General features: G+C 39.4%; 1 protein-coding gene across 5 annotated transcripts; it reads left to right on the plus strand.

Moving 5' to 3' along the window:
* The first annotated feature begins 3,216 nt into the window (after positions 1-3,216).
* LOC149818817 (uncharacterized) lies at positions 3,217-20,764 on the plus strand. Of its 5 annotated transcripts, none has more exons than XM_089985288.1 (11): positions 3,217-3,314; positions 4,370-4,478; positions 5,563-5,734; positions 5,832-6,081; positions 6,190-9,077; positions 9,180-9,325; positions 9,479-11,641; positions 11,809-11,857; positions 11,960-12,207; positions 12,333-12,440; positions 20,467-20,764. In XM_089985288.1, the coding sequence occupies exons 4-11, from the start codon at positions 5,883-5,885 to the stop codon at positions 20,732-20,734; spliced, it is 6,069 nt and encodes a 2,022-aa protein (XP_089841414.1). In that variant the 5' UTR covers positions 3,217-3,314; positions 4,370-4,478; positions 5,563-5,734; positions 5,832-5,882; the 3' UTR covers positions 20,735-20,764. The 5 variants fall into 5 exon arrangements, with proteins under 5 accessions (XP_089841414.1, XP_089841415.1, XP_089841412.1 ...); XM_089985289.1 differs by having other exon boundaries at positions 5,563-5,728; XM_089985286.1 differs by having other exon boundaries at positions 5,563-5,636.
* The last annotated feature ends 4,160 nt before the right edge of the window (positions 20,765-24,924 follow it).

The raw sequence follows: 24,924 nt of genomic DNA on the forward strand, positions 1-24,924 counted from the left end.
ACCTTGCGGCAAGGGACTCCAGCCATGGGTTTCAAACTTGTGAAGTCCAATCAACTTTTGGTGGCATTCACAGGTCGCCCCTACCATGAACCATTTTGTCACAGGATGGGTATGATGGTCATCTAAAGATCAGTATATTTTAAGAATAAATCAAAAAACATAAATGCCAAAATCATGGGAGAAATATTTCAATGTTAAAAAACTGATCTAATTCATAAGTACCCTAATCCCTGGACTCGGGTTGCCATATGAGACCTATACCGTCCCAATAATAAGGGTTAAAATGGTAATATTTTTTGTACTAATTTAAGACATGATATTTGTAGTCTTGGTTAATTCTTAAATTCTCTTTTTCACCTATCAGACGTAGGTAGGGGTGGCAAAACCTGACACGACCAGCCAACCCGCCTCTTAGGCGGGTTCGGGTTGGGCTTAAGCCAACCCGTTTAATAAACGGGTCGACCCGCCTAACCCGTTTATTAAACGGTTCGGGTTCGGGTTCGGGGTATGCCAACCCGCCAACCCGACTGACCAGTTTAATAAACGGGTTAGGCGGGCGGGTCAACCCGTCAACCCGCCAACCCGTCTGCCAACCCGCCAACCCATCGTCCCGCCAACCTGATCCGTGAACATGAGAACCCATTTACCCGACCCAACCCATTTATTAAATGAGTTGGCGTGTCGTGTCGAGTTACCCGTTTATTAAACGGTCCGGGTTCGTGTTTGCCACAGCCAACCCGTTTAAGAAACGGGTCGGGTTGAGGTATGCTGACCTGTCGGGTCGACCTGCCAACCCGACACGATTGCCACCCCTAGACGTAGGGGTGGGCAACTGCCTCCCAACCCTATGGGCCAAGCTGACCCAGCCTGCCATAGGCAGGTTTTGGGTCATGATTTTAAGCTTGTGCCAAAACCCAATCCGTTACATACATGGGCCAGGCTTGGTCTGATGGGCCTAAGTTATTTATTATTTTTTAATAATATAATTTTTTTTAAAATTAACTATTACATGGTAAGTTGAATAACTATTATTATTTACCTAGTTAGTTACCCAAGAACTTGTTATTTGTTAATTAGTACCATTTACCTAATTAGTTGCATGGAAACTTACTATTCTTTTGTAAACCCATAATTTTAGTCAAGCATTTATGCATTTTAAGATTGGGCTGGGTCGAGTATAACCGAACCTGACCCACTTCACATTGACAAGTCCAACAATTAGGAACCTGGGGTCTCCTTCCGCCTTTGTGCATAACATAGCATCTCTATGGACTTTACCTTTGCAAGTTCTATTATTTTATGCAAATCACGAACAAACTGATGGGTAAGGGGGGTCTTGCCAACTACAATGTGAGTTGATGGCATGTAGTGAGTTCAAAGGGATTGTGGCATGTAGATTTACTTTGTTGCAAGTTGAAACTGAATTAGACAACATTTAACTATTACACACAATCTCTTTGATTGACACTGACAAAGTGTCTCATATAATCTTCAAGCAACTCATTCATCCTTTAGATCTGCCCATCTGTTTAAGGATGGTGAAAAGTGAAGAAATAAAGTTTCGACCCCAAAAGCTTAAACACCTCAATCCAGGGCATGTTAGTGAAGCAAAGATCGTGATCACTAACGATATTTTTTGGTAGTCCCCAATACTTAACCACATTATTGTCAAATAACTGAGCAATGTGGTCTGCGGTGCACGCAGGCGAAGCAGGGATGTAGATAACACATTTTGAGAACCTGTCCACCACTATGAAGATCGATCTGAATCCATCGTCGATAGAAAGTGCTAAGATGAAGTTTATGAAGATGCTTTTCCACAGACGGTTGAAAATCGACAGAGGTTGAAGGGGACCCCTAGGTTTCTGATAGATTGAGGTAAGTCCTCATATATTCTTCAACACCATTGCACATATGGGGCCAGTAATAAGCATTTTCGAAGAGAGCAAGACTGTGGTGCTGGCCATTGTGTCCAACCCATTTGGTGTAGTATTATGACACTCTTTGATGAACATCTTTTGTAGTAAACTTCATTTGAGGACGAAAACTCGTTCCTTCATCAAGATTAGGCCATCTTCAAAAGTGTGTTTTGCTATTTTATTGGCCTTGAATGAGTCACGCAGTTGAAGGACCATGGGGTCATAACACATCCCCTCATGAATTCGGTCAAGTAAGCCGTTGTTTAGCTGAACAAGAGAAGACTCTTCTTCACTCAAGGCCGCCAGCTTGGCCTTCTTGTTGAGTGCATTGATGACATAGTTGGTACTTCCCAGTTTGTAGAGTAATGTCATATCTAACTAGACAAGAAACTCTTGCCATCGTGCTTGTTTGGGACTCATTTTTTTTTTCTGAGTCTAAAAATAGGTTGTGGCCGTGTAAACCACAAAAAATGATGCCATACCCATAAGGTTATTCTCATGCCGATCAATGGGCCAAACCATAGACTTCTCTTCAAACCCAAGTCCATTAAGAATCAGGTCAAAACCTGGCCTGTTAGTAAATGGGCATGCCAACTTAGTCAACGGCTCAGTGGGCCTGTTCCATTAGCAGGCCGGGTCTGGCCCGCTCGATGCCCACCCTAACTACATTTTGAATAATTATATTTTTTATTATAAATAATTTCAAATGACCACCAAACTTTTGAGTTAATTTAGATATTCACATACTTTTTCATTTTGCACGTGCACACCCTCCCAAAGTTTTCAAATTGGGTTAAGCGAACAACCCCAACTAAAATTATATATAACAAACTGATTAATTCATCCTTACAAAATAACCAATGCCCATTTTTTATTAAACTTATCCATTTATTGTCTTCTTAATCAACAATCTGTTTTTACCTATCAACAAGTTAAAGCCCTGTCTTGTACCTTCGATGCTTGATAATGATAAATATTTTACGTGTCTTGAAAGACAAAAAAACTATATTAAGATAAAAAAAACATACAAATATCTATAGAGAGAAGCATCATAATCTTAACCCTGCAAAATGCAGACAAAAATTTACCCATGATGAACCAAGGGTGTTAGAAAGAGACGGGTGTTATTTGCTTAAAAGTGCGTAAAAGTTTTTTTTTTTTCGAAAAGTTGCGAGACAACTTGAGGAGTTTGTTAATTTTTGAAAAGAATGTGTCTGTATTTGAAAATTGATCCATTTTTGTTGTTGGGCTTTCCGCTTTTATCTTTGTCTCTGCGTTCTCTACGAATAGGAAGGGACCCTCTCTCTCTCTCTCTCTCTCTTCCCCACTGCCTTACTTTTTCATATTCCCAAAATACTCCCACCGGATGGCCGGCGAGCCCCCTCCTCCCTTCCAGTAAGCGCAAAAAAAATTCTAATTTTTTTCTTTTTATATTTATTTATTTTTTTGGGTTCCGTCGCCCTCCCCATTTCCTCTTTCGATCGCTCGGAACCCTCGCGATTTCGCTCCTTCCCCTCGGCCGATTTGGAAGCCTTCTCTCCGGCGATGCACCGCCGGGGTTTCGCCACCGTATGGTCGGAATTCTCGCCGGATTCGGGTCGATTGGCACCGGGATAGGTCGGAACGGTGGATGTCGGCGTTCGTTTCTGGGGGCGTTTTTCTGCCGTTTCCGGGTGCTAGGGTTAGGGTTTTGCTTGGGGCGTGGATGCGCGAGTAATTTCTGTGTTTGTTTGTTTGAGCTGGAGTTACGGTAGGGGATTGAGTGCCTTTTGTGGATTTCTAGGTTGTTTTTTGGGAGATTTTGTTTGGAAATTCTAGAGCGTAGTTTGAGGTATTGAATGCGTTTTGATCTCTTCTATTTTTCTCTTGCCCCCTGTTGTTTCCGGTTTTCGTTTCGTGTGATGATCGTTGCATGAATAAATATCATGGATGATCAAATCGAATGGATGCCCTTCTTTTTCTTTTCTCTTTTTTCCGCTTTTTGGTTGAATCTAGAAAATGTTGACGGTTATACTTCACACAAAGTTGGAATTTGGGGAATCCTTCTTTTTCTCGTCATCATAGTTGGCTAATTCTAATCCCGTGTCCAGCTAGGAAGTATGAAGAAAATATTAAGATTTTTGGGGAAAATTTGGCTCGAGTACGTTTCTTGATGTTTGATTTTGTCAGTGTTAGCTTTAGCGTTGTTTGCTTGCGTTGTGTCAGTTGAATTAGGATAGGTTCTGCATTGTAACATTTTCTTAATTTTCTGCGGAATGACTCGGGTTTTGTCCATAAAATCCCATGGTAGCAGTAATAGTAATGATTAATATTTTTCATTTAGCATGGCCATTTGGATCTTGTCCATGAATATGCTACTAATTGCATGCTATTGTTGCCTCTACTGATAAATTGCCATTTTCTTTGTGAGGGTAGTGCTGATATTCTGTGACATTTTTTTATTTGTTTAGGTGCATTTTTGTGAGGTATGTGCAACTGTATCATGACCTAGAGACCCTAACTGAGCTATAACACGCATCAATTGAAGACCATGAACACTGGCCGACTGTTGAATGAAATGTAAGTATTTTATGATATTTGTCCGTTTCATTTTCTTCCCTCTTTTCCCCATACTTGTCAAATGATGCCCATGGTTGATTTGTTTTGCCTTCAGTTGCTACATTCGTCATATGTTGCTCTGAAAGAATGGCTTCTGGGTTCTCTACCTCAGGTGCGGAACCTGTTTTCCGTGTTTCCTGTCCTGCTACATGGTCTTCCATGGCTCCTTAGTGCACCGTTTATCCAGCTATATGAATCATGATCTGGATGGATAGTTACGCACAGACATGCACTTTTATGTATCTAGTTTCTGCTAAAATTTCATAGGAACATTACAATAGTAGCTCTAGTAACATACAGCACACCTGGAAGGACCATCAAGCCTGCAATCATCAACCATGATAACCATGGTGAAAATCAAAATCCCTTTGTGGTACTGGACCTACTGGTACACCATTGTCAGATCTCTTTCCATGAAAATTCTGCTTAGATGCAAGTTATTTCAATTGAATAGTAATTATGTGTTGCATGGTAAGTTTTGTAATGTGCTGTTTTGCCTGCACACTGTTCATAACATATGGCCCATGAAGGTTATGCAATTGCTTTTGCTCAATAATCCTATTAAAATAGGGATAGCAAGCAAAGGAAACAAAATATAGGAATGGAAACAAATAAGAAGTTAAGACTTCAATGGATCAACTATATGTTTTTGAATATATGTTACACTAAGAGTAGACCATTTATAAAATACTCTTAAGCAGATTTGAAAAAAGAAAAACAGTCATTCACCTACAGGATAGGCCTTTTTGACTGGAGTTCAACAAACAGTTGACCTGGAATGAATAGTGCCTGTTGCATACAGGTTTTAGTATTATGACTTACCAGTTTGAGCTTGTAATAATGAGATCTATTTTGAAGTTGTCATGCCAACACAATTCTTATTGATATTTAGTCCTTTTAGGAAAGAGAACTCTTTTGCTTATTATGCTTGTTCTTTTCATCTGCTTGGCATGTATGGTGTATGAAAAATCTCTCTCTTTCTCTCTCCTTCTATGTGTGTGTGTGCACCCGTGCACGATGTTTATATCATTTTTTTTCTCGGCAGCAGGATGACACCTTCTGTAAAGTGAAAGAAACACTGGCGGCGATACTTTTTCTTTTGACATGTATAGACAAGGAGTAAGCTGCAGAACATTTTTGATGGAGTCAACCTGAGTTATAGAGTATTGTTATGTGCATGTGAAGTTTTGGGCTGCTTTCAGTTTGGGGCTGTACTGGTTTGGTCATCCCTTTCTTGTCTGGTTTCAGGGCTTGATTTTGACAAGCGTCAGAGCTTGGTTTGTATTAATTATTCTTTTCTTTTATTCTGTCCAGGTGGACTTTTTCTCTTTAAAAGGAACAGATAATTTTTCAGCAGGCTTATCTATGCCTGTTGAGGAAGCTAGTGACAAGGTCCATAACTTCTTTGAGCAAGACAGCTTGTCTCGGGGTGCACATCAGTCTCAATTTACAGGTGGGAATTGGTCTGTTTTAAACAGTAATCTGTCGCTCAATAATCAGAGGCAGAGTGCTCCACCTCAGTATTCTCATATTAGTAGTGGTCATCCATCTGACTCTGGGAAAGGTATCATATTAGTATTATTGTGCTTGCTGACCTGTGATTCTTTTGTTGATGTCGGTTTCCTTGAATGTCCAGTTCCCTTGCTGATAATTTTATTAATGTATGTCATAGAGTATGAGAATGGTTGTGGAAGGCATGCCTCACAAACACCATTAGGTGCCAACTCCACTCAGATGATTTTGAAAGATCAACCTAGAAATCTGAATGGATTTTCACATGGCCCTCAGGGTTTCATCTCTAGGTCTAATCAGGTGGAGTTTCTGGGTGAAGATCCAACACCTGATAGGCATTACTCTGCATTGAGAAATATCTCTAGACTTGAATCACATAAATGGCAAGCTTCTGAAAATGGATCTGGCCATACTATGATCTCTGAAAGTGTGAAAACTGCAGAAGCTCCAGTCAATTTTGATTTTCTTGGTAGCCAACCTCAGCTCATGAGGAATCAACAACCGGGCATATCACAACCTCAACCAAGGCCACTCTCAGGGTTCAGTGATATGAAGCTATTGCAGCAACAGTATCTCTACAAGCAGCTGCAAGAGCAACGCCAACGTCAATTTCAGCAGCTCGATCAAGAAGCAAGACAACAGAATTCAGTGGGTCAGTTTTCTGCACTTGCAAAACAAATGCCAGGGGACCAGGCAGCTGCTGTGGTTAATGGAACCCCAATTCATGATGCAGCAAACTACATGTGGTCGAGTGAGAGGGTGCCTCAGATTGGAAGTGACCCTAAGATGATGAATAGTTCCCAGATGTTTATGTTTGGCAACCCAAACATGGTTCGGGCTGGTTCTTCTGCTCTGCAAGGTTTCCCCAATGGCCTGGTCCTTTCGCAGGACCAAATGCGCGCATTATCTTCAATGGGTTTAGTACCTCAACAGCTTGGCCAATCTACGTATGGTGCTTCTCTTGGTGGCGTAAAGGAGGCATCTAGCAACCCTATTAACTCCTATTCTAATCTTCAGTGGGGCATTCAAGATAATGCTGATATTTTTACCAAAGCAACTGGGAACCAGGCTCAGAAAGTAGGGATGCAGTCTAATGCATTTGGTTCTTTTCATGCTGCCCATTCTGCTTCATTTTCTGGTCATGCATCTGCAGATGATGGATTATCTGTTTCTAAACAGAGCTTTCTTGGAAAAAATGTGCCTGGTCAGGTTCCTCATGTCATGCATGGTGTAAATAGTAGCATCCGTTCAGGAAATTTTCAACAGGTGGCCCCTTTATCGAGGAACTTGCCGATGCAGGAATTTCATGGGAGGCAAGGGCATGTTGGTTGGTCGGGAAATGTAGAGGAAAAGATAACTTTTCAGACTGGTCCTCCACAGAGTTTGGTGACATTAGATCCCTTGGAGGAGAAGATCCTCTATGGTGGTGATGATTGTGTTTGGGATTCTACCCACAGAGGCCAACCTTTATCAAATGATTTTGGTAGAGCCGGTATCATCAGCGGAGGAAGTTTTTTGCAGGGTAATCACTTGGAAGGTTCTGATTATTTCAACATGTTCCCATCTGTTCAAAGTGGCAGCTGGAGCGCTCTCATGCAGTCAGCTGTAGCTGAAGCTTCCAGCAGTGATACTGGGATGCAGGATGAGTGGAGTCGCTTGAACTTTCAAAAGACTGATCTTTCAACTGGGAATCCTTCAGATTTAAATGACAATGGGAGACAGAGCACAGGATGGGGTGACCCTAACACACAAACTGCCAATTCTTTGCCATCAAGGCCTTTTCATTTGTTTGATGATACCACTATGAACTCCAGTGGCCAGAGTCCAGGATTTCAACAGATGACACCTAAACTCACTTATGAACAAAGCGGGAAAGCAGAGGGTAATGCACATAGTGGTCCTGCTTTCATGCACAATGAGGGTCCATCTGAATCGCTTAGAAAATCACCCAAAGAAGGTAGACGGCTAGAGCAGAACCCTCAAGAAAATGCTATAGGTGATGGAGCTCCCTTGGCTTTAGGAAATGCTTCTACTGGTGCTTGGAGAAGTCAGGCATATGATCAGTCAGAGACTGTTGCGCGTCCTGAGGACATGGACTTGGATGCACTGAGCATGCAATCCTCCTGGGCTCCTCAACAGCGACCAAACATGATCACTTATTGGACAGATGGGCAATCTGGCGGCAAATTGAATGGTTGGAATATGAATGAATCACTGCCATCTGATGGCGATAACATGCAAGATGATGAGAACAATTTGCAGCCTTCTCAAAGCAATGAGTCAATGGTTGCCATGCATCTAGGAAGGGGCCGTGATGTTAATTTGTGGCAAGCTGACGAACAAGTCAATGCGCAAAAGAATGATAGTCGGTGTTTGTCATCTATTCCCAATTTGAGTGGGAGATTTGAACAAGCAAAATCATCTTCAAATAGCCCACAGGTGCACAATGATGACACATGTGTGAATAGTTTCATTTCAGCTCCTGGTTCAGGCATCTTAAACCTTAATCTGGAAAAGAATCAACAAATGCAGAGTAGCAATCAGTTTGATCCTTCTTCAAGTATTAATAAGGGGAGTGAGAATGTAGACAAATATCAACACCACTTGAATCAAGTGTCATCCATAAATCACTCTGGTAAGGCTGGTGAAACACATGATAACAATATGGAGAGATGCTACCTCAATGAGACTCCTAGCAATGGTCCCACCTCTAATCATTTGTATCATGGTCAACACGCAACAGTGGGAGGGATTCTGATGGATAATACTTGGTCTTCTATGAATGATTCTCGTTCTTTGACCTCCAGAAATCAGAAAGCACCTTTGCATGTCAGGAAAACTGGTACAGCAGGCAACCGTAAATTTTTATACCATCCCATGAGAGAGCTGGCCATGAATGCCCAGCAACCAAACGCCATGAAGAATGAACTGCTTTCCCAAGGATTACAAGCTGCAGTTGGGGAACAAAAAAGTCTCGATCTAGGGTATATGGCTAACACGAAGACTTTCGGTGGTGTTGCTGCCAACAGTGCTGCTAATTCAGAAAAAGTGAGTTGATAATGATTGAGGATCTACCTGTTCATGCAATAGTCACTGATTTTGGAATTTTTTTAACCCAGTTTAGTATATTCACATTGTCCTCTCTTGTAGGTGTTCCTGGAAAAAAATTTGCAGAACAGTGGACAAGGACCTGAGGATGTATCTTCTAAATCTACTCATGGTTATGATTTTGCTCCTGCTTCTTCCTTTGAAGGACCTATGACATTTTATCCGCCAAAGGACAGATATGAGACCAGGTAATAGGAATGGTATAATTTGGTAATGCACAATTTGAATTTCAGAGTTCATCATTTCTTCTGTTGACATAATGTTTTTTTGTTTAGGATGGTTGTAATATTGTAGAATTTTTGCAATTTATAGTTGGTAACAGAAAAGATCGAATGTTGCAGTCAAAATATGCTTGAGCTTCTTCACAAGGTTGATCATTCAAGGGAGAATGCTGCAAAGCCCTTTGGCTCTCCTGATTATAGCCCATCGTTAGAGATGTCTGAATCTGCCACATCTGATACAACTGCAGCTCATCTGCAGGGCAACCAGTTATCTTCTTCACAAGGTTTTGGCCTACATCTCGCTCCTCCATCTGGGGCATCTACAGTTCCAAAGCACCTTTTGCCAATTCAGGCCTTTTCACATGCCAATAGCGACCTTAATTCGAGGGACATTGAGATGGATTCAGACAAGGGGGAGATATGGTTGCGTCCTCAGACTTCTGTAAAGAGTTTGCAGCATCCTTCTGAAAGGTCTCAGCAAGGCAACTGGTGTAATGAGACTGGTTTGACAGACACAGCTCATGAGTTCTCACCAATGGCCAACCGAGATACAAGTTCAAAGCTTCAGGCAAATCAAGCAGTAATGGCTACAACCGGAGTGCATTATATCCAAAATCAGTTACAATATCAACAAAACTCTGATGCAAGTGGACAAGCTGTAGCTGAAGAGTTTGCTGCTCTTGCTTATCCAAGTCAGGTTGATCCCAACAAACAAGGAAAGTCTGGTTCTGGTTTTAGACAGAGTCGGGACTCTCAGGATGGATGTCCAGGTGAACTACTGGTGCAAGCATTACGGACAGAGACTGCTGGCAAAGTTGATTCTTTTGACCTGAATCCACGAGGGGAGATTGATTTCACTGGCTCGTCTGGTTCATCTTTCCTTGCTAGGGATAACAGTAGTATGAATGGTCAGTTTCTTCCTTCAAATGCAAGCTCTTCCTACACAGGAAATTCAAGTCAACCTGTTCATATCTTGGAACCAGTACCAGTTAGTCAAGTTTCTGGTCAACAGGGTGTGCCACTGCAGAGTAGCTTCTCAACAATGTTGCACAATGTGTCATCCCAAAGAAGCATGTCAGGAGTCCCACAGATGGTTTCAAGAGGCCCTCTTCAGTCTGTAAGTCCTGCAACAACTTGGGGTTTTCAGGCAGTGAATGATCAACATACGAGTGATAGAGGTGGAAGTAGTGCTTCTGAACTTTGTCCAAGTTCTATTAACACACAGCATCTTCCTTCTATCGAAGGTCAGCAAAGAAAAGAGAGTCCCTCACAGCACATTCCCTCTAATAGAGCTGTCATGTCACCCAGTGCTTCCTCACTTCAGTCATTAGAGCGTGAATGTTTGACAGAATATCATCTACATCAGAAAAACGACATTGGAGATAGACAAGGGCATGAGCACTCCCTAGCTTCTAAAACAAGTAATGCATCTTTTCAAGGGACTCTGGATGGTGTGGCTGGTTCACAACCAAATTATTCACTACTGCGCCAGATGCAAGCCATGAAAAGTGCAGAGAGTGATCCGAAGAAAGAAATGAAGAGGTTGAGGGGAGAACATGATGTTGATGTTTCACATTTGGCTGATAAGATGGGACAAAAACCTGTATATGTCTATGGTGCTTCAAGCAGTGATTTAATGGGAAATTCCCCAAGAACTTTTCAACATGCACCGTATACAGTAGCAGATGCCAAAAGTCTAGGTTTTTCCTTAGAAGAAACTAAAAATCAGAACGCAAACACATCCAGTCATATTCTAGCCACAAGTTCACATCCCCAAGATATGGTTGCATTAGAAAGAAATAAGCCACAAAATCATCCTCCTAGCCATTTTACCTTGATGCCTGCCCAATCATCACTTAGCGGAATTGGACATTCTCATCCTAGTCACCAGATGGCGACCTCTTGGTTTGAGCAGTTTGGAACCTACAAAAATGGACAGTTTGTTACTACGTCTGACAGATTTGCTGTTCCACAGAACTCTACAAAAGCCGCAGCTCATCAGTTCTTTTTTGGAAGAGTTTCTGAAGGCGCATGTTCGCACACAGTGGTTGAGCAAAGAAGTTTCAGTGATGCAAACCAAGTTGGATCTCACACATCTATGCAAAGCTCAGCCAGTGTTGTGGCAGCCAAGGAGCACCTGTCTCCACGTTGCTCATCACGGCCAGAGGCTAATGATCAAACTCAGGTCACTGTGAAACATAAGAAGCGTAAGAGTGCTTCTTTGGAGCTTCAACCATGGAATAAAGTGGTTACACATACTTCCCGAAGTCTTCAGAGTATAAGGTGGTGCTACCTTGAAGGAGCTCTTCATTTACATGTTTTTGCTTTACCAAGATGACTGTGCTGGGATTGTTGTTATTTTTATCTGGTTTCCTTACATCAGACTAATGAATCAACTGAACTGCCCTCTTTTCATGATTCCCTACTTAGATTTTCTTGATTTATTTCAGTGTTGCGGAACTCCGTTGGGCACATGCGACGAATCGGCGAATAGAGAAGGTTTGTACTTGGCTGATTTCTTTCTGGTTCCCACTCGGTGTGCCTGTGAAGTTTAAAGGTAATGTTAATTACTTCTTGTTTTTTCCTTCGTTCTTACTGCAGATTGATGATGAAGCTGAGATGATTGATGAGGGCCTACTAATGCTTAGACCTAGAACAAGGATAATCGTCACCACCCAGCTAATGCAGCAAATAATTTGTCCCTTACCAGCATCAGTTCTCTCTGCAGCAGCCAGTGCAGACTACGAGACAGCAACATATATTCTGGCGAAACTGTCATTAGGAGATGCATGTAGCCTAGTCTCCTCCTTCACAGCTGATTCAGAAGCACATGTTGATAATGATAACACGTAAGAACCTATCTGAATAATTCTATTTTAAGATATATAGGAATGCTGATCACATGATTCTATAAACTCCTGACATTTGGTTTTGTAATGATGTTCTGAAAACTTTCTTTCTCTTCCTTTGCCAGGACATCTGTGAGACCTGGCAGTTTTGTATGGTTAGCTAATCGATCTGTCTCAAAACTCGTGGAAGGCTTTCTCAACAAAGCAAGGAACCTGGAAAATGACTTTCTGAGGTAGTGCAGCTAGAAGAATAACAGCTTATTTGCTTTCTTTCTCTTCCTTTACCAAATCATATATATGCATTCACTTTTTACTAAAATTGCTGATTAGCACGGTTGGATAGAAACTACCTTGTTACGTGGTGTATTGGATGTTTAAGTTTTCTTTTTGCAGATTGGTGACTTGATATAATTCCTTTACTTTTCGAAATTCCTTTATTTTTTTTTTGAAAAGTAAAGAAGAAAATGCTAACTGTAGTCTGTTAAAAATATGTGTACATATTTCTCTTAGACAAACTTTCGGTTATCCAACCGTGAGTTTGAGGGGGAGTATTAAAAATAAGTGTGTGTGTGTGTGTGTGTATATATATATATATATATATATATATATATATATATATATATATATATATATATATATATATATATATATATAGTCATATGTAATATAACTAGATAGGAACTAAAAATAGTAACTAGGATTAGGTTTTTTATTTTTTTGTTTTGGTTTTGTACTAGTCAACATAAGTTGACTGGTCAACATAAGTTGACTGGTCAACATAAGGAGTAGTCTGGCTCCCAACGTCTCTATTTAGAGCCATTGGGGTCACGACTCTCTATGAGCCCCTTCCTCTTTGTGTATAAATATGGGGCTTTCTTGCATAGTGTTCAATAAAACATTATTTTCTATTCCTTGTGTTTGCCCCTTTAGTGGGTGTTTGTGTGTGAGCTCATTTTGTGGATTGTGTGTGTTCTTTTGATGCTTTGGTGGAACTCTTTGAGTGTCCACTTTGTTATTTTGGTGAATATCTTTGGAGGACCTTGTTTCCTTTCATAGTCTTGCTCCTTTCAAATGATCAAATGCAACCCTTTTGCTTACTTAGATGTAAGACATCAAATGCAACCCTTTTGCTTACTTAGATGTAAGACAATTCTCTTTCTTGTCCTTCAGGAATTATGCAAGTGCTTCCTAGACATTTCTTTCCTTGTTTATATTTCCATTGATCAAAAGAGACAGAGGTATGTAATCATGCCTTGTGGGTTATGATGTTCCTTTGTTTTATGACCAGTCAGACCAATATGTGTTGGCATATGTATGTGATGTGGAATCAAATCTGTAGTAGAGGCACACCATCAAATAAAATAGCTCTGATTAGTATTGTTACTTTATCTGGTAATGCCTTCATCAAATGTATAGCATCTATAAAATTTCATGTGGAAATATCTTCAGTTGATCAAAATTTTACTGTTGAGGTATATCCACCCATTGGTCATATTTGTGCAGTCAGTAGTCTTCCAAGTTCCAATCCATGTAGATGGTAGCTGCGAGTCCTCTCTCTCTCTTTCCTCTCTGTGAATTGTATCCTGTAGATGATGGAATAGAATTGTCGCTGTCGGTCTTGCAGTCATCATGGCACAGCTATCTACTCAAAATGATATGAGGCTGTTTCATTGACTAAGTTGAACTTGTATCCTTCAATATGTTCTACCCAAAATTGTAGGGGCTTTCCACCCATTTGTTCTTTCAACCTTTTCAATATATGCTTAATTGGTAATTTCACCACCCATACTTGAATTCTCCTTACTTTTCTTCTTAGCTCTTGTTTTCTTTTTTTCTTTTAATTCTTGTCTAATTTGGTACTTGATTTTGTCTTTCTAAATTTCGTTGTGTTTTCATCTGTCTAACATGTTTCAATATAGTTGCCGATGCTTCCCCACCCTCTCTCCCATGTGCCTATTGTCACTTAAGTCTTGAGAATTTGACAAGAATGAATGTTTATTATGCAATAACACATAACAACATACAAAGGCAAGGAGGAATGACCAACTAGAAAATATAAGAGAAGAACGGAAAGGTCATCCAAATGGTAAGAAGAACAACTCCTGGTCTACTAAATCCCCTTCAAGGTTTTCAAGAAAGTCTGCTTTTGCACTTCATTTATCATAGTTTTTATAGTTTTATGCAATTCAAACTGTTCAATTTAAGTCTAGGCTAATTTACTTGATAGCTATGTAGCACGGGCACCTCTCAGGCCCCAAACCAGTGTCGTACTGTGTTGTTGTGGTAGTATTGAGTACTTGGGGTGCAGTCAACCAGGGTTTTAGGCCTGAGTCAACCATTTTATCTACTTTGTGGTTAGAAAGGATGATTGGCACCGGGCATAGAAGTCGCTTGTACCACCTTGACTTGCTTGACTTCAGACTGCAATTCCTTACTGTTTCTGGTTATGGTGTTGTTGCTTGTATGCTTTAATTTTGTGACATCTGAGAAGAAGCCTTTGAATCTGCGTAACTTGCTATGTCACACAAACACTCCATTTTGCCCTCCGTACCCGTGTCGACACTTGGACACGCCATTTTACCCTCCGTACATACAAGTTTGTATTCAATTTATAATTTATAATTATAATTTTAGTTTATAACTTTATATTTTCATTATATAATATATATTTTTAGATATATTTAGATTATATTCAATTTATTTTGTATTTATGTGATGTTTAATATTTATATATAGCCGTGTCCCCGTACCCACATTTTTTGGAATTGCCGTGTCATACCCTCCGTATCTGCACTTGTACCCGTACCCGGGTGACATAGGTAACCTTCAATGAGGAGTGCAATGGGATTGCAGTCAAGGAATGCGACGTCTCTCTTGGTGGGGTTCTCCTCTTATATTAATATATTTTCAGATGTACAAAAATACCCATGTACATTTACAACAAGTACTAACTTATCCTGATATAACTTGAATGATTGAAATAACCCTTTCTATTTCACAGCTATTCTCAACACTCCCCCTCAAACTATGCATGGTTTTGCACCATGGACAATTTGGCCTTCAGAAACCAATGCCTATGAACTGAAAGAGGTTTGATGAATAAATGTGCAATTTGTCTTTCACTGGTCATGAACATACGGTGAATTTTCTTGTCCTCAACGTTCTCTCGCAAAAAATGCTGATCTAACTCAACATGCTTCATTTTTTCATGTTGTACAGGATTAGTGGAAATAGCAACTACACTCCGGTTGTTACAATATAGCACTGACTTCACTATTCCCTGATGCAATGCTGTTAAAAGATGTCTAATCCACAAGACTTCTGCTGTAACAATTGCCATGACTCTATATTCCGCTTATGTACTAGATTTGGCCACAGTCCTTTGCCTTTTATTAGATCAAGATAAAAGATGCGTTCCGAGGTATACCCCATATCTAGGTACTGATCATCTGGTAGTTGGGTCCCCTGTCCCATCAACATCTGAATATGCTATAATAGTGATCGGCGAATGGACGACAATTCCAATTCCTATATTATAAACCAGACCATCTGACAGTACCTTTAATATGTCACAAAATTTTCTTGACAGCTTCCATGTGGCTTTGTCTGGGAGAATGCATGTATTGGGAAACTTGATTAACAACATAAACAAGATCAGGTCTGGTGAAAGTCATGTATTGGAGGGCTCCTACTATGCTTTTGAATTTGTCTGGCTGTTCAAGTAACAAATTACTATCTTGTGTGTCCTACAATTTCATATTTTGAGCCATGGAAGTTTTAGCTGTTTTGCATTGAAGCATTCCACTTTGTTGAAGAAGGTCACGAGCATATTTGCATTGAGTAAGAACTAGAGCATCATCTTGTTGGTCCACTTGAACTCCCAGAAAGTATGTCAGCAACCCTAGATATTTCATGTGAAATCGATCATGTAGCACTCTTTTCAATTCTTTGATTTTTGAAATGTCACTCCCTTTTATGACTATATCATCCACATAAACTAACAAAATAGTCATACCTTTGTTGTCAAAATGAACAAAGAGCGAATAATCACAATGACTTCATATGGATCCAAGATGTTATCACACCACTGAAGGTCTCAAACCAAGCTCTAGATACCTGCTCCATCCCATAGATAGCCTTATTTAATCTAAAAAGCCTTTGATATCGCCTTTTAGGTACCCAGGAGGATGCTCCATATAAACTTTCTCATATTAATTCCTATGAAGAAAGACATTCTTCACGTCCAGCTGAAATAGGGGTCATTTGTGAGCAGCTGCAATAGATAAGACCACCCTTATCGTACCCATTCAGAATACATGGTTGAAAGTTTCATCGAAATCTAGTCTGTGTTCTTGTGTGTATCCTTTGGCAATGACATGTGCTTTGAATCTTTCTACGCTCCCAACAGACTTATATTTAACTTTGTATACCCATCGGCAACCGACAATGTTCTTTCCTCGAGGTCGGTCAGCTAGTCCATGTATTGCATTCATGTAATGCCTTGATTTCTTCTTTCATGACTTCTACCCATCAAGGATTTTGGCTAGCTGCACCATATAAAGTAAGCTCTTTTTCATTCTCAAGGGCTGGAGCAAACACATTGAAGTCCAATGAGAAAGATTTATATGTAACAAAACGATCTGGAGGGTGCCTTACCCTCGAAGATCTTCTCACTTGAGCAAGGGAATCAGTCTGAATGCTGCTTTGATTTTCACCTGTACTTGGCTATATACAGTTCAATTCTGGAGAGAATGCAACATGCGTGCTCTCTCCTTCAGTGGCTGATTGAGTGCGTCTGCTATATACTTATTTGAACCAGAAAAATGAGTGATGTAACAGGAAGGTGGAGAACATATCTGATATGCAGTTTGGACCATCAGCAGCAATGAGTTTATGTGAAATCTGATCAGAATGGTGTGATGGACTGAACAGTATGGGCTGAAGGCCAAAAGGTAGACAACCAATGTGACTGTGTACCATTAGAGTAGCTGTTATAGTTTCCCATCCTATTCTCATAAAAAATGTCTCGGGAAATGATAAGTTTACAAGAATCATAGTCAAAGCATCTATAGCCCTTATACTCATCATCATAACCAACAAACTGACAAGGCCTGGCTCTTGGAGAAAACTTATCTCTAAGAGTCTTATGAACGTGGACATAACTCATACAACCAAAGACTTTAATGCACATATAATTTGGCTCTTTCCCAAACATTAAGAAATGCGGTGTATGACCATTCAGGTTCATCAAAGGCATTCAATTAATAAGAAAGGTTGCAATATGGAATGCCTCTGTCCATAAATCTGTCATAGGGTTGTACTCGACCATCATAGTAATGTTTACGTTCAACAACACTATTTTGTTCGGGTGTTTTAGGACCACATCTCATGCAGAGTGCCATTATCATGTAAGAGTTTTTTCAATGCACTAGATGTATACTCACCACCACCATCGCTCCTGAGAGTAAGAATTTTACGAGAGAAATGATTTTCAACATAATTTTTAAAACGCTGAAAGACGAAGAGTACTTGATCATTAGATTTAAGATAAAAGATCCAAGTATATCTACTGAAATCATCTATAAATGTAACATAGTCTCGAGATTTAGAAAAGGAAAGGACAGAGGCAGGTCCCCAGAGTTTAGAATGAACCAACTCAAAAGAAAAACAAGACTTTTTATTAGATATTCTAAAGAGGAGCTCATGGTTCTTACAAATTTGATAAAAAGAACAAATGGACACAACTTTGGGAATCATGTTCTTTAAGGACACATTTGATGGTTCATCCTGCTTATCGCACAAGATGAAAAAGATGGAAAAGACACATTCTAACAAACGTTGGCCGCCGTGTCAAAAAATGGGTCCACCCCCATGTTAACAGGGATGGGGGGAACAAATTATAAAAAAGTATGCCTCGATGGGGGCACCCGACTCTCTCTCTCCTTCCCTCTTTTTCAGAGCAATGGCTGCCTTCTCCTTCTTTCTCTTCCTCCTGAGGTACCTCTTTCCCCTCACTGTCCTTTCTCACTTCCCCATTGTTGCAACGAACCCCAATTCTAACCTTAAACCTAATTTGTCCCACCAACCATCTTTGTCCTTCCCCAAATTTAAAGTGACTGGAAGCGATTTGGGTACCTCTCTTTTTGGTGATGCTCGCATCTCTCAGGCCGATTATGCCATCTGAATCACCAATGGATTGTCTCTGAGTTCGAGGCTAGTTTTGAGCAAAACCCCCATCGAGATGTTCCAAGGGGAAGCCAAGGTGCCCATCTCCTTCTTCTTGTCCTTCTCTTTCTCGATCTTGCCCGACAATGGCGACCACCTCGCCTTCGCTTTCGGGCCGCGGAGATTCCCATTCGAGCTCTCAGACTAGCGGGATGATGAGCCCTTGGCCAGAAATTCAAGGGCTTTTGTTGTTCATTTTGATGTCGCAAAGGAGTCGAGGAAAAATAACCTGATGGGTGTTCTGGCTACCCTTGTTGCGGGCGCCGTGTGTGGTGCCATGGATGTGAAAATTTTGTTAGGGTTTTATGATTTATTTATAAAAAATATGAATATGAATTCTTATTTTTGTTTTGGTTTTCGGTTTGTATATAAATATATTGCATTTTGGTTTTTGGTTTTATGAATATGAATTCTTGCATTTTGGTTTTTGGTATAAAAATATGAATATGATTTATTTTCTTGAATTTTTGGTTTTTGGTTTGTATGTAAAATGAATATAAATATGCATTTTAGGGTTTTTGGATTGTACATAAAAAATATGAATTCTTTTTTTTTTCTCAAATTACCCAAAATTTAAACATTTTTTTCACACTTGGATCCAATTTGAGATCTATATTTAAAGCTAAAATCCATATTTTTTAGGTAAAATTTCATAATTAGATTTAATAAGGCACCTATTAAAGCATTTATATATAAAAAAATATCAATTCTTATTTTTCTCAAATTACCCAAATATTAAACATTTTTTAGTTTTTAGATCCAATCTGATATCTATATCCGACGTTAAAATCCATAATAAACATGTTAAAACACTCATATGGTTGGGCAGATCAGGTCATATGATCCAAAACGAAGTAATTCAACCCATTACCCATTATCCATGACCTTCCAAGTTGTCCGCACATCGTCATCAAACAATGGACATTTGGAACACAACATCCAAGTACGGTCCAAACAAACGATGCACTTACTACAATTGTTACGAAATGAACAAAACCAATGTTCTGTCTTGTCCTTTTTCTTCATTTCATCCCATCCTGGACAAGCCATCAAACATACCCTAAAGGAATGCTCGTGAAGCCGTTGAGTTCTCCAAAATCTTGATAATGCCTTGTTTCCCTATTTAACCACCCATTGATTCAAAGCTGGGTTTTGCTGCCATGTCCATTCTGTCAACCTACCTAGATTCCAGTTCCATCCACAGTTTCATTGTTGCCAATGTTAACCTATTGGCTGCCTCAAATTCCCTGCATCAGAAGATACAAAAAGCATTACCAACATCGACTAGGTGCTTTTGAGTTTTTCTGCCTTTCTAGTTGATTGGAGGGGACTTATTTGCCCACTACTGAGCAGCTCTGCAAAAGTTCTCACTATTACACCAACTGGCTATTTCTTGAGGGCCCCACACTTCAGAATATAGTCTGCTGAAAAGACTGCATCTTAACATCGTCCAAGTTCAGGGCTTATACTCCATTGCACCACCAGCTACCTGGTTTGTAATTAGCTGTTTTCTCGTGTCTGTTATCTCTAGTATTCTTCTCATATGCGTGAAAAAACCAGGAATAAAACTCCTAGCAGAATGTGCGGGAAAAGAAAATGAAAGCAGAGAGGGAGGCTGTAGCTTCTGCATCCATTCCACCAGTTCTTTTCCAATAATTGGTTTTCTCCACATCTTTACGTGACATGGTTGTTGACTTGAGTAGTATGGGACCATTTGCCTTGTACTGTACAGACTTAACTGCTCTTGAACAGTCACCTTCGATTATGTAATAGCAGGGAGTAATCTACTTGGATTCACTCAGCACTCAGCACTCAGCACTCATGCTGCACACACATATTTGCAACATCCTACTTCATGCCTTGCTGAGCGTTGTTTGTTTCCATCAATATGCATAGGAAGGATAACGAACTACATATAATTCATGTTATTTTTTTCTGGATTACGCTATTGCTGAGTGCTAATTTTGGTAGGCCTGTAGGTATACAAAAATTCAGATGCATAAAATGTTCTAATTGTTGGAGGTGGTGTTTCAGGTTGGAGAAGGGCCCTTCAGTACTGGATATCAGAGTGGAATGCCAGGATTTGGGGAGGTTCTCCATCATCAACCGTTTTGCGAGGTTCCATGGGAGGGGCCCGGCAGAGGGGGCAGTAGCGGTGGAGAGTTCTGCTTCTGCCCCGGCTGCTGCTCCATCTTCTGATGCTGTTGGTGTTGTGCCTAGAAAGTTATTGCCACAGAGATACGTGACTGCTGTCCCCATGCCTCGGAATCTACCGGAGGGGTTGCAATGTCACTCACTCTGATCATTAAATTAATTGATTCCTCCCCCCCCACCCTTTCCTCCTGTGTGTGTTTGTTTGTGTGTGGGTTGGCGTTTGTTTAAGTAGCCGTTTCCCTTGGCCCATATCAAAGCAAATGGTGTAATCCATTTAGGCTATGTTTGGGAGCCTTGAATAGGAGGTTGTGTTGTGGTTTCTGTCATTCTCTTGCTGCTTGGGAGTAGTGGCATTGCTGAAACAATGCCACTTCATGATATTTTGGCAACACACTGAAACTGTGTTTTCATCCCATTGCAAGGCTCCCAAACATAGCCTTGGTCATGGTCCACAATAGTTTTCCTCCAGTATATATTGAAAGCCTTGGCCTACACTTTTAGTTGTATCCTCGTCTGGTCCCACTCAGTTCTGTCAGGGGTTGATAATTTAGGCTTTTAGTGGAGTGGACGCGATTAGTGGATATATATATATATATATATATATATATATAGCATTTTAATAGATAATACTTAATAGGGGTATTTTAGTTTTTTCACTGTATAGGTTCTCATTAAGAGCATTAGTGTCTTTGTATATTTTTTGTTTTGTTTTATTTTTTCTGTTGTGTAAGTTTCTGTTTTTGTAATGAGCAATATTGTCATTGCCTAAATATAGCTATCGGAATGCTCTCAACAACCATATTGGCTCTCCTTTGTGTATATAGGGGTGCTTCCCCTTAGATGGGTATTGCTTTTTCAAGCACTTAATCTCTCAATAATATTCATTATTTTTTACTTGTGATTAAAGTTCATAAGTGGTTTATGTATATGAGTTTTGTACCAACCCACAAGTAGTTATTGTGTTCTTGTAAGCCCGTAAGAGACATTTATTTATATATTTTTTTCTTTGTTACATGGTATTAGAGTCTTGGTGCTCATCGATTGTTCTTTGTATTTGAAGATAGCATGGTGGACCGTGAAGATCGTATGAGCGTCAGTTTGTTGCTTCGGACCTGATCCACACTAGTTTTCCTCGAGTATATATTGAAAGCCTTCGCCTACACTTTTAGTTGAATCCTAGGTCCCACCCATTTTTGTCAAGGGTTTATAATTTAGGCTTTTAGTAGAGTAGATGTGATTAGTGTTAAGTTGTATCATATATATATATATATATATATATATATATATATATATTCATAGCATTTTAATATAAAATACTTAATAGGAGTATTTTAGTTTTTTCACTGCATAGGTTCTCATTAGGGGTACTAATGTCTTTCTATATATTTTTTTTCTTTTTAGTTTTTTCTGTATTGTAACTTCCTGGTTTTGTAATGAGCAATATTGTCATTGCTATTGGATGCTCTCAGCAACCATATTGGTTGTTCTTTGTGTTTATATAGGGGTGCTTCCCTTTAGATGGGTATTACTTTTTCAAGCACCCGATCTCTTAATAATATTCATTATTTTTACTTGTGATTCAAGTTCGCATGTGGTTTATGTGTATGAGTTTTGTATCAACTCATAAGTAGTTAGTGTTCTTGTATTCTTATAAGCTCATGAGGGACATCTATTTATATTTTTTGTTTTTCATTACATGGTATCAGAGTTTTGGTTCTCGTTGATTGTTCTTTGTATTTGAAGATATCTTGGTGGACTGTGAAGATCGGTATAAGCGTCGGTTTGTTGCTTCAGACCTGTTCCACATTAGTTTTCCTTGAGTATATATTGAAAGCCTTCGCCTATACTTTTAGTTGGATCCTCGGTTGGTCCCACCCATTTCTATCAAGGGTTGATAATTTAGGCCTTTAGTGGAGTAGATGTGATTACTGTTAAGTTGGATCATATATATATAGCATTTTAATAGATAATACTTAATAGGGGTATTTTAGTTTTTTCACTGCATAGGTCCTCATTAGGGGTACTAATGTCTTTGTATATTTTTTGTTTCTTTTATTTTTTCTGTTTTGTAACTTCCTGCTTTTGTAATGAGCAATATTGTCATTGCTATTGGGATACTCTCAACAACCATATTGGCTATCCTTTGTGTGTATATAGAGGTGCTTTCCCTTAGATGGGTATTGCTTTTTCAAGCACCCAATCTCTAATAATGTTCATTATTTTTATGAGTTTTGTATTAACTCATAGCTAGTTATTGTGTTCTTAGCCTATAAGAGACATCTATTTATATTTTTTGTTCCTTCATTACATATTACATGGTTTCATAGTCTTGGTGCTCATTGATTGTTTTTTGTATTTGAAGATAGCGTGGTAGACCGTGAAGATTGTATGAGCGTTTGTTTATTTTGAAAACTGTGCCATCAATCATCTTCATCTCTTTTATCTTTTTTATTCTCTTTTCTTCTATGATAAAAAAAAGTTGTAACCATTGTTTTCATCAATTTTAATGGGGACCAACTATAACATGAGGGCCACTACGGTGAAAAGAATATTAGTAAGGAAAAAATTCTGACATTTGGTTGATAGTTTTAATTCTAAACCTCAACCTACTTTTACCAAAGCTGTGGTGAGAAAAGATAAAACTTTGAAAGAAAACACCCTCAAAGAAAATAAGAGAAAAAGATAAAACTTCTAAAGAAAAGACCCTAAAAAAAACAAGAGACATAAAATTCTCTTGGATTACAAAAGTAACTATAAAACATGGAAAATTAGTCATGTGAAAGTGACCTCACTCTTCATGGTAAGCTTGTGTGAGAAGCCGTGTAAGTACATCTTTAAATTTGAAAGAGTTGATAAGGCTTGAATTTTTATCAAGCAAATGTATACCCAAAGAGGTATTGCTCACAAATGAAAAATACTGAAGATGACAAAAATGTTCATGAATATTATTGATCCTTAAAATGACTGAGACAAAATGGCTAAATTAGAGTCTATTTGGGTCACCCAATGATGCTAGTCTAAGAAACACAAATCTTAGAAGAATATATATTTTTTAATTTAGACAAGGCTTAAGATAACTTATTGAGAGAAATAGAGAGAGGAACACAGATTTGCATATGGTTTTTATTGATTTGGAGAAGGCTTACGATAGAGTACCTAGGGACGTTCTCTGGTGGACAATGATGAAGAAGGGTGTTTCTCTCAAGTACATTAGTATAATTAAAGATATGTATGAAGGAGTAGTAACCAATGTCCGCACTTGTGGAGGGGTGACAACCAATTTTCCTTTTTCCTATAACGGTTCGGTTACATCAAGGATCTGCTTTAAGCCCTTTCCTATTTGCTATAGTGATGAATGAGCTTACGAGATCAATTCAAGAAAATGTGCCGTGGTGTATGTTTGCTGATGATATTGTTTTGATTGATGAGTCTAGAGTTGGGGTTAATGCTAAGTTAAATTATTGAGACAGACATTGGAAGCAAGAGGTTTTAAGTTGAGTAAGAGTAAGACAGAATACATGGAATGTCGATTTAGTAAGCAACGAAATAAAGATGGGAGTGTAGTGAAGCTTGGTGAGCAAGAAATACCGGTGGATGATTCTTTCAAATATTTGGAATCTATCATTCAAAAGTATGGAGAAATTGATGGAAATGTAAATCATAGGATAAAGGTTGGGTGGATGAAATGGAAGAGTGCAACTGGAGTGTTGTGCGATCGTAGAATGCCATTGCGGTTGAAGCGAAAGTTTTATAGGATGACTATTAAGCCCGCTTTACTATATGGTACGGAATGTTGGGCTGCCAAGAGACATCATATTCAAAAAATGAGTGTAGCTGAGATGCGTATGCTGAGATGGATGTGTGGAAATACAATAAAAGATAAGATTCGGAACAAGGAGATACGTAAGAAGGTAGGCGTTGCACCCATTCAAAATAAGATGAGAGAGAATCGTTTACGGTGGTTTGGACATATTCGACGAAGGCCTAATGACGCTCCAGTTAGAAGGATGGAGAAATGGGAAAATATATTAGTTAAAAGAGGTCGGGGTAGGCCTAGGAAGACATGGATGGAGGTGATAGGAAAGGATATGAATGCTTTGAACCTCACCGAGGACATGGCATTGGATAGAAATGAATGGAGGAGAAGGATTCATGTGGAAGACCCAGAATGATTTTCTTTGTTGGTTCATATCGTCGACCCCAATTGTTTTGGGAAGAAGGCGTAGTTGTTGTTGTTGTTGTTGTTTGTTGTTGTAGACAAGGCTTAAGACCCAAATTCGAACATATGAGGGCTACCATTACTCATCGTGAAAAAGATGAACCTCTACTTCATGAAGT

Source organism: Nuphar pumila, chromosome 13 (genome assembly GCF_984573655.1).
Source record: "Nuphar pumila chromosome 13, dmNupPumi1.hap1.1, whole genome shotgun sequence".
NCBI classification, from domain to species: Eukaryota; Viridiplantae; Streptophyta; class Magnoliopsida; order Nymphaeales; family Nymphaeaceae; genus Nuphar; species Nuphar pumila.